Raw genomic sequence first — 13,388 nt, 5'->3', positions numbered from 1 at the left:
GTAGTGTGAAGGAATATCTAACTATATTTAATAAAGCATAGTGAAGACTTCAGTGATTCTTTTGTAAAGTTCATGATAATAAAATAAAGGTTATGGCCTTACAGTGAATTAAAAAAAAATGGCCAGCTCATGGTAAAACGAAGATAACATGGCCAACCTGTGATGAAACAATGATAAACTGGAGTTTCTATGATTTATTTCTGGATGTTTCAAGAAAAGCAAGAGGACACTTGCCCTACCGGTGTACCTGGTCCATGCTCCTAGTTTTTAGTGGAGTCCGAGTTGATCATTTACTTTTGTTACTTTGTATGTATGATTTTAGTTACTTCATGTTCTCTGTTGTGTATGTTTGTTTTCCATGTCTGGTCTTTGTTCCTGGATTACATTCTTTTGATTACTGCTATAACCTTGGTTCCCTTGATTACTCGTTGATTACTGCTAGAACCTTGGTTCCCTTGATTACTCTTTGAATACCGCTAGAACCTTGGTTCCCTTGATTACTCTTTGAATACCGCTAGAACCTTGGTTCCCTTGATTACTCATTGATTACTGCAGGAACCTTGGTTCCCTTGATTACACTTTGAATACCGCTAGAACCTTGGTTCCCTTGATTACTCTTTGAATACTGCTAGAACCTTGGTTCCCTTGATTACTCTTTGAATACAGCTAGAACCTTGGTTCCCTTGATTACTCTTGGAATTCATTTGATTATAGCTAAGTGTCGATAGGACTAATCGCATGTCTAGAATGTGCAAAAGGTACATATGTTGATAAGGTTATCAAAATTACATGTACATGATATACCAAACTGTTGTGATACTTGTATAAACATAGTTCTGTTACATATTACAACTTACTAATCCTTAGAAATTCTTTAAATCTGTATTACTTTTACTTTTTCTCCACAGAAATTGGTAACTGTGTTAATCTGAGTTCTCTAGATCTCCAACATAATGAGCTTGTGGATATTCCAGAAACAATAGGAAACATGAAAAATTTATCACGATTAGGTTTAAGGTAGGTAAATTAGATCTAGTTGATTTAAATATAAATGTATTCTAGCTTAAAGATACCTGTACTTGTAACACCAAAAGTCTTTTTAAAGATACTTACTTTTGATTTTGTTACCAACAATATCATTTGGTACATCTCAACTCACGCTCATGCGCTTGTCGAGATATTCCAAATGATATCATCAGTTTCAAAGTTGAAAGTAATTATTATTCTATTTTCTGCTGTTGGTGTGTGATGTCATTGCCATTAAAACATCTATAAAGTAGGTCACAATCATTCCCGATGTTTTGATGGATATTTTCAAAAGAAGGAAAAATATTTGTCAACAAAATCAATGGGAAAAATTACAGATTACCGATAAATAACATTTTGCTCGACGTAAACACTGTTGGATTATTGAAAAAATTTATAAAAGATGTATATGAAGAATGTGGTAAGTAATTTTTGAAATTGGTAGGAAATTGCATGAAATTGGTAGTCTACCATTTAAAGTGATAGGGTTGGCATGTATGGGCATGTATCACTCACTGCCTGATTTTTTACATAGAGTGGTATTTGAATACTTCATAGTAAAATAGCATGTGGATTCATCATTTCGTGTCCCTACCATGAACCATTTAATCAAGCATTTAAATAAAAGAAAACTAAAACCAATTATTTACACTTTCTTTTTTTCAGGTACAATAATTTAAGTAGTATTCCAAAGTCCTTAGCGAATTGTGTTTTAATGGATGAGTTCAATTTAGAAGGAAACAAGATTTCACAGTTACCAGTAAGTTTTTTTGCTTTAAAATGATATAGAGAAAAACAAGTAAGCAGTCCTTATTTTATAAAGGCTACCGTCTACTCAGTCTTGATGATTCGACTGTGCAGGATATGAAATTCAGGGTCATTCTGTTGTCAGTCAAGCCAGATGACCTTATTTTTCACATACTGTGGATTCTGTTTATTCTCATTTTTATATCCCTGGTCTGAAGAAGGGATATAATGAATTAATTTACCCTTGTGCGTCACACTTGTTATCCTGTGATGTAATAACACTTAATTTTGCAGTTATTAGTCGTAGCTACCTGTTGCTTCTGAGGTGAGATTCCATATGGTCTGTTGGCAACGACTACGTCACATTCGATGACTGTTTATATCATAAAGTTTGAATAGACATTAGCTTGCAGATTTCTAGCCCTGCTATGTTGTCAATTCTCTACTATCATCACTATTCTGTTTATAAAAAATTTTCAATATGCTGCAATTAATTGTACGGTGAATTTATGTTTTCTTTTATAAGTACTGTTTGAATTGTGCCTAAGCTACTCAGAAAGGGAGGAGTGCAAAGTTCCTTTGCCCTTTGGAAAGACGAGCAATTATTTTAGGCAAAACAGTTTTAATCATCTCAATTCTTTTGGATTTAAGTTTTTTAATGTATTAAAATACTATCTGAAATAAAAAATATAATAGCGAGATATATTTTATACCTGTAACATGAAGTTTGCTCTTTTCCCTCTGGCTACTGGTTGAAGATCTGATTCTAGCACCACCTGATTATAGAAAAAATTAAAGCTGAAGAATTGTTATGGCATAAAATTTCAAATCTTTGATTAGAGTTGCCATGAAAGTACAGACATTATATTCTTCCCATTTAAAAATAAAATTCAAATTTTTCAAATCCAGATTTTACCGTTTCATTTCTTTACGTATGATTTTGGACATTTTCCACTTTGTTGACCTGGTAAAATTGTCTTTAAAAGTAAAGAATATGAGTATGTTTTATTTGGTGCTGGAGCCTAAGTGCCTTCTTTATGAAGAATGTACCCCATTGCTATCAACCCTTATTTTTTAGCTGTAGCATTAAAAGTATGTTTTTCAAACTTGACAGCAAAATTGTAAAGTGGTTTAACTTGTGGCTCAAATTAAATTCTAGTCCAAGGTCTGGGACTCTTAATTCCTGACAGAGGACCTTTGAAAATTTTATTTACTCTCGAACTTCATCTGTTTTAATTAACACTTTATTATAGTCTTTTGATTTTTTTAAGTGGACCATTGATTAAAAAATTCAAAAAAGTTCAGGACCTTCCACTCATTTAAGTATTATCTTGTATTATTTTTTTTTTCAAATTCCTACTACATGTATTTAGTCTTGACATCTACATGTATTTGCTTTTGACATTGTTGTATTTGTGTGTTCCATATTAGATCTGATTGAACACATCATTCGAATAGTTTACTTTTATAAGTAATTTTCATGTGTTATGTATGGTACTTATATATTGCTTTATGGCTGTCTTAAATTTTCAAAATTACGTAACTTTTTTTTTACAGGAAGGGCTTTTGTCAAATTTGACTCGATTGAATTCCATAACATTGTCACGGAATGCTTTCCAGTCCTATCCGTCTGGAGGACCTGCACAATTTTGTTCCGTTTTTGTAAGTATATTTTTTAAGTCAGTAATTATTGCAATTTAGTCATTTTATTCAAAATTTCAGTGATTATAAGATTCTTAATTTTGAGAGCAATCCAACATTTGTTATGTTCGGAATTACATAATGCCATGTTGTTATAAATCTATGTTCATTTACATGCAAATACTTTAAATGTGTTGCAGTACTATTTATCAAATCAAAATAATAAAATTTTGTTCCCCATTGTATTGTGTTAGTAAACAATGAAAGAAAGGCATAGAATTTCAGCTGATTGTATATACTAAAGGATTATACATGATAGTATAAATTTGCATTGAAGCTATTGTGAAAGTACTATTGTTCATGGGTAACCAATTTTCATGGTTTTCGGTTTCATGGTCGTCATCATGAACTTGTGGATCATTATGGTGTATCCATCAGCACCATGAAAACTGATTTATTCAATGGGTCATCGTTTTCCTTTCCTTGTTTGCCTACCTCAGACTTGACTTTTTTTGAGCAACTCGGCGGGTGTTTCTAGAAAAGCAGAGGACGCTTACCCTACCAGTACACCTGGTCCATGCCCCCAGTTTTTAGTGAGTCCGAGTTGCTCATTCACTTTTGCTACTTTGTATGTATGATTTGAGTTACTTTATGTTCTTTGTTGTGTATGTCTGTTTTCCATGTCTGGTCTTTGTCCCTGGATTGCATTCTTTTGATTACCGCTATAACCTTGGTTCCCTTGATTACTCTTTTGTGGGTTGGCGAAAACACAGAATTTGGTTCCCATTGAAAAGGATATTTCCATTGATGTGTATACTAAAAACCTCAAATCTACAAATTCATGAATCCACGAACTTGCTTTTTTTCACTATTCCATGAAAATTGGTATCCACAATTAAAATACTTTCACAGTATTAGTGAAAATTGTATTTAGACAGCTTTGATGATTTAAACAAAAGTAGCCGGTACTGTTATTATTATTGCAATAAAGGCAACATAGGAATTCAGTCCATGGACTAAAATAAAAAATACTTGTTTCGTAAAATGGAGTATCAAATTTTCAAGTTGAACCAACAAGCAATCTGCAACAATTCTCAAAATTCTTTAAGGGAGATAATCAGACTCAATTAGTAGGGTAAGTTTTTTTCTGTGGGTTCACTATTTTAGGTAGAGAATGTATTGGTAAATGTTCCATACTGACTAATTCCAAGTTCTATACATCTGAGACCTGTTAATTCCTATGCTACAATTTCAGCTTGGTTTCTACAGATATTGACTTCAAATTATACTCTATAAATTGTGAAATCTCCATAATACCATTGTAAATTGACACCAAAGTTTAAGATTTTACAACTCATTTTCATAAATACTACTAAAACTACACTTTGTCAATATGTACTACTAGGAATGTTTTAATTTTTGCGGTTTCTAATTTTTCACAGATTTCCAGAAGTGAACATAGAAACTTGCGGGTATCAATTTTTGCAGTTCAAAAAGTATTAGTGTCATATTATGTTATAAATCAATTTCGTGAAAATTAGTATATTTACAGTAGGATTGTCTAATTATTGTGGTTTACTTTCAGTCTATTAACATGGAACATAACCAGATAAACAAGATTCCACTTGGAATATTTTCTCGAGCGGCCAGTTTAACAAAGCTCAATATGAAGGACAACCAGTTAACGTTCTTGCCATTAGGTATATTAACCTGCATTTGCATATTATTTGAGATACATGGTGGATTTCTGTAAAATTGGCAGTGGGTAATGATGTCATATCTCCTTTTTATGCAATCAATTACACTTGATATCCTGATTTGCATTTTACCCACAGTTTGTTTGTTTGTTTGTTAGGGTTTAACGCCCGAGCAGCAATATCCTGATTTGCATTTTACCCACAGTTTGTTTGTTTGTTAGGGTTTAACGCCCGAGCAGCAATATCCCGATTTGCATTTTACCCACAGTTTGTTTGTTTGTTTGTTGGGGTTTAACGCCCGAGCAGCAATATCCTGATTTGCATTTTAACCACAGTTTGTTTGTTTGTTTGTTAGGGTTTAACACCCGAGCAGCAATATCCCAATTTGCATTTTACCCACAGTTTGTTTGTTTGTTTGTTAGGGTTTAACGCCCGAGCAGCAATATCCTGATTTGCATTTTACCCACAGTTTGTTTGTTTGTTAGGGTTTAACGCCCGAGCAGCAATATCCTGATTTGCATTTTACCCACAGTTTGTTTGTTTGTTAGGGTTTAACACCCGAGCAGCAATATCCTGATTTGCATTTTACCCACAGTTTGTTTGTTTGTTTGTTAGGGTTTAACGCCCGAGCAGCAATATCCTGATTTGCATTTTACCCACAGTTTGTTTGTTTGTTTGTTAGGGTTTAACGCCCGAGCAGCAATATCCCGATTTGCATTTTACCCACAGTTTGTTTGTTTGTTAGGGTTTAACACCCGAGCAGCAATATCCTGATTTGCATTTTACCCACAGTTTGTTTGTTTGTTAGGGTTTAACGCCCGAGCAGCAATATCCTGATTTGCATTTTACCCACAGTTTGTTTGTTTGTTTGTTAGGGTTTAACGCCCGAGCAGCAATATCCTGATTTGCATTTTACCCACAGTTTGTTTGTTTGTTTGTTAGGGTTTAACGCCCGAGCAGCAATATCCTGATTTGCATTTTACCCACAGTTTGTTTGTTTGTTAGGGTTTAACGCCCGAGCAGCAATATCCTGATTTGCATTTTACCCACAGTTTGTTTGTTTGTTTGTTGGGGTTTAACGCCCGAGCAGCAATATCCCGATTTGCATTTTACCCACAGTTTGTTTGTTTGTTTGTTGGGGTTTAACGCCCGAGCAGCAATATCCCGATTTGCATTTTACCCACAGTTTGTTTGTTTGTTTGTTGGGGTTTAACGCCCGAGCAGCAATATCCCGATTTGCATTTTACCCACAGTTTGTTTGTTTGTTTGTTGGGGTTTAACGCCCGAGCAGCAATATCCCGATTTGCATTTTACCCACAGTTTGTTTGTTTGTTAGGGTTTAACGCCCGAGCAGCAATATCCTGATTTGCATTTTACCCACAGTTTGTTTGTTTGTTAGGGTTTAACACCTGAGCAGCAATATCCTGATTTGCATTTTAACCACAGTTTGTTTGTTTGTTTGTTAGGGTTTAACGCCCGAGCAGCAATATCCTGATTTGCATTTTACCCACAGTTTGTTTGTTTGTTTGTTAGGGTTTAACGCCCGAGCAGCAATATCCCGATTTGCATTTTACCCACAGTTTGTTTGTTTGTTAGGGTTTAACACCTGAGCAGCAATATCCTGATTTGCATTTTACCCACAGTTTGTTTGTTTGTTAGGGTTTAACGCCCGAGCAGCAATATCCCGATTTGCATTTTACCCACAGTTTGTTTGTTTGTTTGTTGGGGTTTAACGCCCGAGCAGCAATATCCTGATTTGCATTTTACCCACAGTTTGTTTGTTTGTTTGTTGGGGTTTAACGCCCGAGCAGCAATATCCTGATTTGCATTTTACCCACAGTTTGTTTGTTTGTTAGGGTTTAACACCCGAGCAGCAATATCCTGATTTGCATTTTACCCACAGTTTGTTTGTTTGTTAGGGTTTAACGCCCGAGCAGCAATATCCTGATTTGCATTTTACCCACAGTTTGTTTGTTTGTTTGTTGGGGTTTAACGCCCGAGCAGCAATATCCCGATTTGCATTTTACCCACAGTTTGTTTGTTTGTTTGTTGGGGTTTAACGCCCGAGCAGCAATATCCCGATTTGCATTTTACCCACAGTTTGTTTGTTTGTTTGTTGGGGTTTAACGCCCGAGCAGCAATATCCCGATTTGCATTTTACCCACAGTTTGTTTGTTTGTTTGTTAGGGTTTGACGCCCGAGCAGCAATATCCCGATTTGCATTTTACCCACAGTTTGTTTGTTTGTTTGTTAGGGTTGAACGCCCGAGCAGCAATATCCCGATTTGCATTTTACCCACAGTTTGTTTGTTTGTTTGTTAGGGTTTAACGCCCGAGCAGCAATATCCTGATTTGCATTTTACCCACAGTTTGTTTGTTTGTTGGGGTTTAACGCCCGAGCAGCAATATCCCGATTTGCATTTTACCCACAGTTTGTTTGTTTGTTTGTTAGGGTTTAACGCCCGAGCAGCAATATCCTGATTTGCATTTTAACCACAGTTTGTTTGTTTGTTGGGGTTTAACGCCCGAGCAGCAATATCCCGATTTGCATTTTACCCACAGTTTGTTTGTTTGTTAGGGTTTAACACCCGAGCAGCAATATCCTGATTTGCATTTTACCCACAGTTTGTTTGTTAGGGTTTAACACCCGAGCAGCAATATCCTGATTTGCATTTTACCCACAGTTTGTTTGTTTGTTTGTTAGGGTTTAACGCCTGAGCAGCAATATTTCAGCTATATTCAGGCAATGAACATGAAAGGGATGATAAAATGAACATGAAACATTAAATGATAAAAGGGATGGGACACAAGGATAACGGGGTCGACAAGTTTTGATTGCCACAAGATAAAAGGGGGGATGGGTAGGGTTGGGCAATTTAGTCTCCTGTGGCGGAGCGCAAAGGTTCTTACTCCTATCGAATACCACAGCAGGGTTCTTTAACATACGAGGAACATCATTTTTCCCCACAGAAATATGTGCTTGATTTCACTAAAACATTCCAATAGGCTTTTATAGTTTCCTTTCGGCCTCAAAGAAGGCTCTCAGGCCAAAAATGTTAGCATACCTTTCTTTGTTTTATCATATTTTATTTGTATTTAGTTCCTTTTTAATTTTTGAATTTGGCCACTAAATACTTGTTCACATAATTTGTAGACATTGGTACATGGGTCAACATGGTAGAGCTAAACCTAGGAACCAATCAACTAACTCGAGTTCCTGATGACATACAGAACTTAGAGAAACTAGAAGTTCTGACGCTTAGTAATAATTTATTGAAGGTAATTATTCATGTATGTTATGTATATGAATATGTATTACAGAGATTATTTTTTTTCTGCTTTTTGGCAAAATGCCACTGTTTCAAATCCGGATTTTACCATTACAATTCTTTTTTTACTGTATATTTACTGCCAATTTTGCAAATTCCCTCTTCGTTTGTAGATCTCGGAAAATCATCCCTGATATTATGATAGATGGTACATTTTGTCCATGATTGATAGGATGATGTGATTAAGCCAATTTTGTTAAAATGATACATGCACAAAAATTGTGATTTATAAAAAAAATACAACTTGAGTGAGAAGTTTGGTCTAAATTAGAAATTTCTGGAGGTTGTATGATTTCACCCGTCAGATGATCTAGAAAACTAGTTAGATCAACGGAGTAGGAAAAATTAACATTCCCTTAATGTCTTGTGCAAATTATTATTTAGCTACTTGAAATGCTATCCAACCAATGTCAGTATCCACATAATTGTCTGACCTGTTTAATGTGAGCAATTTAGAAAAGTTAAGCAAATTTTTGTATGTGAACAATGGGTATATTTAAAAGTTAATTCAATTAGCAATCAAATAAGATTTTTTTTTCATGTATTTGCAGAGATGCATTCTTATTTTTTACCTTAAAAACCATTATAGAATTTGTAATGAAAATTAAGTGCAAAGCTAACAAGCACACCATGACTTATACTCTATTCTAAATAAGACTTTTACATCATTGGTTTCTTTCAAAATTATACAATTTTGTTTTTACTGCAGAGATTACCTCCAAGTATTGGCAATCTGAAGAGACTTAGAGTTTTGGACTTAGAGGAGAATAAACTAGAATCACTACCTCAAGAAATAGGTAACTGTTATTTCAGAATGCAGAAGCGTTGAAAATATAATATCTTTTGTAATCCTGTGGAATAGCAAGAAAATGAAAATCCTGATTCTTTAATCTAGACTGGCAACAAATTGAATTTAAGACCCATGTTTAGAAAAGTCAGTTCTTCATGAATATGGTATAAATCTTGAAGCCTTGATCTGAAGGTTGTTTATGTGATATTTTCTAAATAGCTGTTTACACCCCTACTCAATAAGTCTGCTGGTACTGTATGGCGGATGTAAAATTTGACAAATTTGAGGCAAAAAGTTTTACACAAGATTTTGGCAAATGCTGATTAGTGCACTGGGTAAATATTTTAAAATACATCAAAATTAGCATATCCTGAAAAATACCCACTATATGGTACATTGGAAATCACCATGTCCGTTTGTTTGTAAAAATTTCCTTTCAATTATCCCAACTCACAATGGATTTCAAATTTGGTGTGTGGCTTTTTATAGATGGGGCATATATTGTTAGTTATTTTTTGTTGTGTCCAATATCAGTTTCCTGTAAGAGTGGGGATTTACTTAACATGACTACATGTGAAACTTTATGTTGGGAATGCATGTAATTAATTATTATTTGATTTTCAGGTCAGTTACAAGAATTAACCAGATTGGTGGTACAATCTAACCAACTGACCAGTTTACCTAGAGCTATTGGGTAAGTACCCCTAAATTTTGGAATCAAGCAAAAATCAGAATATTTCTTAATTAATAACTGAACCACTAAGGCTCAATAAGAATATATCTTTTTTTGTTTTATGGACATTCCCCTTTCTTGAAACAGTAGTAATAGAACCAAATCAGTTCCTTGGGCCTTGTGAGGTTCACTGTGTTGTACACCAGTATTCAGTGAAGCTTCTTCAAAACCATTATGCATTGTATTTTAGAAACTTGATTTTGTGAACATGAAGATATTGGAACTATACAAAGTCTCTTACTAAGGGAGGTAATGCAAATAATGTTCATGTCCAGGTCCTCCTAAACTGTTAAATCAATAGCAGAATTTTAGAGTTTTGTAATTTGTTGTTCTTCTAACAATGGACATTGAACTGACCTTACTAAAAATAGAATTAGGGTTCAAATAGCATATATATCTCCTTAACCCTTTGTTTTAACCAAATTTTAATGGGGTAAAAGATTGATCAGTGGTCAAATTTTCGTATACATCTGTGAAGCCATATCAGAGTTATTGTCCTATTTTGATGTTATTTCACTATTTTAATATTATTAATTTAAAAAATCTTCTACTCAGAAACTACTGGACAGAATTCAACAAAAGTTGATACGATTGTTCCTTAGGTAATGGCCTCTGGAATTTTTATAAAAAAAAAAATATATGGACACTTTTACAGAAATTATAATTGGGCTAATCAAGCAAGATGAATAATTTATGCTCTTTATAGAATCTAGTTTATTATTCTCATCAAATTGTATTTGTTCTAATTTTAGATGCCTGTCAAAGTTGGAGTACCTTGGTGCTGGAGAAAATAATCTCACTTCCCTTCCTGCAGAAATAGGTAATAGAATAAATCAAACAATTTTCTTGGGCTTTTTTTACTTTGACTTATCAAGGTTTTACTGTATAATAGTATACTACAGTCATTTTGCATGTACGTTATATGGTATTTCCAAAACCAAAACTCTTTTTTATTATATTGTGGTTCAATATTTCTGTTCATGGAGAGAAATTCCCCTTGCATTTTTTCATAATTTTCTGAAATATGGAAATCACAACTTAAAAAAAGCAAATGCAAGATGTTTCGTTGGTTAACTGTGTATTTTATTTTAGGTTCTTTAGAAAATTTAGAGTCATTGTACATCAATGACAATCCTGACCTTCACAGTTTACCATTCGAGTTGGTTTTGTGTGGAAATCTACAGATTATGAGCATAGAGAACTGCCCATTAACACAGATTCCACCTGAGATTGTGGCCAAGGGTCCCTCACTGGTTATACAGGTTTGTATTTGTATACTTAATGGTTAAAGAAAAATGTAGTGGCCAAAGGTTGCTCACTGGTTTTACAGGTAACTATTGGTATACTGTAAACCACTGTATTTTTCCTTGTCAGGTTATCAATTCTAGGCCAAAAATAAAATATTCTTTGTTTCCCCAATCTAGCCCGGCCTGAAAAAATCGTCGCGACATGAATAATTTTATTGCCAATTTTCTGTAGAAATTATTTTTGTTGTTAAAATCCATGTTGTGGTGCTCCTATGAAATGGAGGATTAAAATACTTAAGAAGGGGACGCTGTTCTTCAAGCACATTTGTAATCTACATAGAAAAAAACACCTTGATGATGCGATTAGGCTTTCTCAGGTCTTTATCATATCCTCTAGATTTCATAAATTTAAATAAACACATAGACGCCATTCTGTCGGTTTCTTTAGCCGTTTATTTGGCTGTAAACTTTAAGAAAAACTTGGCAACAAATGCATTGTGGAGATTTTCTAAGAAGGAAATATTTGAAGTGGACCATTCCACTCTAGTCTCGTAAAAGCAGACAGTTCATACTTCTCTCCTGGTAGTGGGTGGTAAACGGTTATTTTCGTGCACTGTTCCGGGCATTTTTTATCTTTCATTCATTGTGATTAGGATTGTTTATTTTTTTCCGAGTCTTGATAAACTCGTATCTGAAAGTAAAGTCTGGCAACTAAAATAAGCAAGAACAACACTGGCATCGGCGTGGGCAGGGTCTAAAACATGTAACCCATACCCGTAGCCACTTTTCCCTGTACCCAAATATTGTTTTGTCAAGGAATTAAATATATAAGCTGTATATAAATCGTGGTTTTGCTATAATATTCATTCTTACGGTATGTTAAGAACTGAAAATTGCACGAGATGAGAAAAAGTCCATTTAAATGCATTTCTAATCAAGAAAATGATGTATATTTTTCTTTTATAACTTGTTTGATCAGTTTTCTGAAGTCAAAAGGTCTAAAATGTTTGACCGAAAGTTACTGTACCCTACTATTTATTGACTATTTCTCAGTTTCCTGTCCGAATTTTATATTTTTCTAAAATTATTAAAGAGGTTAAAACTTCACCTTAAGACTATGGATAAAGTTTTGAAAGATTTGATATTGTTTTAAAAAAGAAGTTATTGAGCTTGAAATCTGTAATGTACCTAGCATCAATCCCCGTATCAGCAAAGAATGGATATGATCTTATCCAGAATGACAAACAACATCTCATAGATAGAGTCTGATGCGATTTTAATTTATCTTCAATGAAAATTTTAATTATATTATGATGTTTTATTGTTAAATATGCAATAATTAGTACAGATAACAAAAATACCGTATTTTGATTTTGGGTACGGGAATTTCGGGTTTACACATTTTAGACCTTTTGAAAACAGAAAATCAAATAAAATCTATTTTTTTCAACAAACATTTTAAAAATCATTAATTCTAGCCTATCCATCATGTCATTTTGTAAATGTACCAACTGTCAGCTGGAAAATATCAAGTAATAATGAAGAAATTGTCAAAAAGTATTTGGGTAATGGGAAAAGTTCGTATGGGTACGGGTTACACATTTTAGACCATACCATCAGCATGATTATTTAGTATAATTTTTTTATAACATATTGATAAAATACGTTTCAGATCGCTTGACACTTTATTTGATATATCTGACAAGAGGAAAATGATAAATTAATACATCCTAGAACTTAAAAAACTTTAAAAAATTTCTCAAAAAATGAATATTTTACCTACCTACCTACCCACACCTGACTTGATAGGGTCGGGTTTGGGGAAACAAACAATTATTTATTTTTGGCTCAATTACTAGGACTCACTCATTCAAAAACTTTGTTCTGTTTCACAGGCTGATAATTTCTTTTATCAATTAAATGTATAAAGGTTTTGCATAAAGTGAAAGTTAAATATCAATTGAAGCTATTTGATGTCAATATCATTGGTGAGTTTCTTATTATGTTGATATTTTGCAGTTTTTCAAGTTTCAAGAATTATGATTTTTTTCACTTTTTAGCAAAATTCTGCTTTTTCAAATCCAGATTTTACTGTTACGATTCTTTTTTTAACAGTATATTTACTTCTGATTTTGCCAATTTCCACTTTGTTTGTAGACCTTGTAAAATCGGGTCTGCC

At 33.8% G+C, this 13,388-nt stretch overlaps 1 protein-coding gene across 2 annotated transcripts in view; it reads left to right on the top strand.

The window, feature by feature from the left end:
* LOC148610423 (uncharacterized) overlaps positions 1 to 13,388 on the top strand; it is a 32,923-nt gene that overhangs the window by 15,204 nt on the left and 4,331 nt on the right. For both annotated transcript variants that reach the window (XM_088543253.1, XM_088543254.1), the window contains exons 8-16: positions 909 to 1,017; positions 1,693 to 1,786; positions 3,331 to 3,435; positions 5,000 to 5,114; positions 8,265 to 8,389; positions 9,149 to 9,236; positions 9,854 to 9,923; positions 10,715 to 10,782; positions 11,055 to 11,224. In XM_088543253.1, the coding sequence (XP_088399379.1) occupies positions 909 to 1,017; positions 1,693 to 1,786; positions 3,331 to 3,435; positions 5,000 to 5,114; positions 8,265 to 8,389; positions 9,149 to 9,236; positions 9,854 to 9,923; positions 10,715 to 10,782; positions 11,055 to 11,224 (944 nt within the window). The remainder of the gene's footprint in view (positions 1 to 908; positions 1,018 to 1,692; positions 1,787 to 3,330; positions 3,436 to 4,999; positions 5,115 to 8,264; positions 8,390 to 9,148; positions 9,237 to 9,853; positions 9,924 to 10,714; positions 10,783 to 11,054; positions 11,225 to 13,388) is intronic.

This window comes from Perna viridis, chromosome 8 (genome assembly GCF_037379345.1).
Source record: "Perna viridis isolate PV_CMFRI_1.1 ecotype Kerala chromosome 8, ASM3737934v1, whole genome shotgun sequence".
In the NCBI taxonomy this organism is placed as follows: domain Eukaryota; kingdom Metazoa; phylum Mollusca; class Bivalvia; order Mytilida; family Mytilidae; genus Perna; species Perna viridis.
This window is presented reverse-complemented; position numbering and strand designations above follow the sequence as displayed.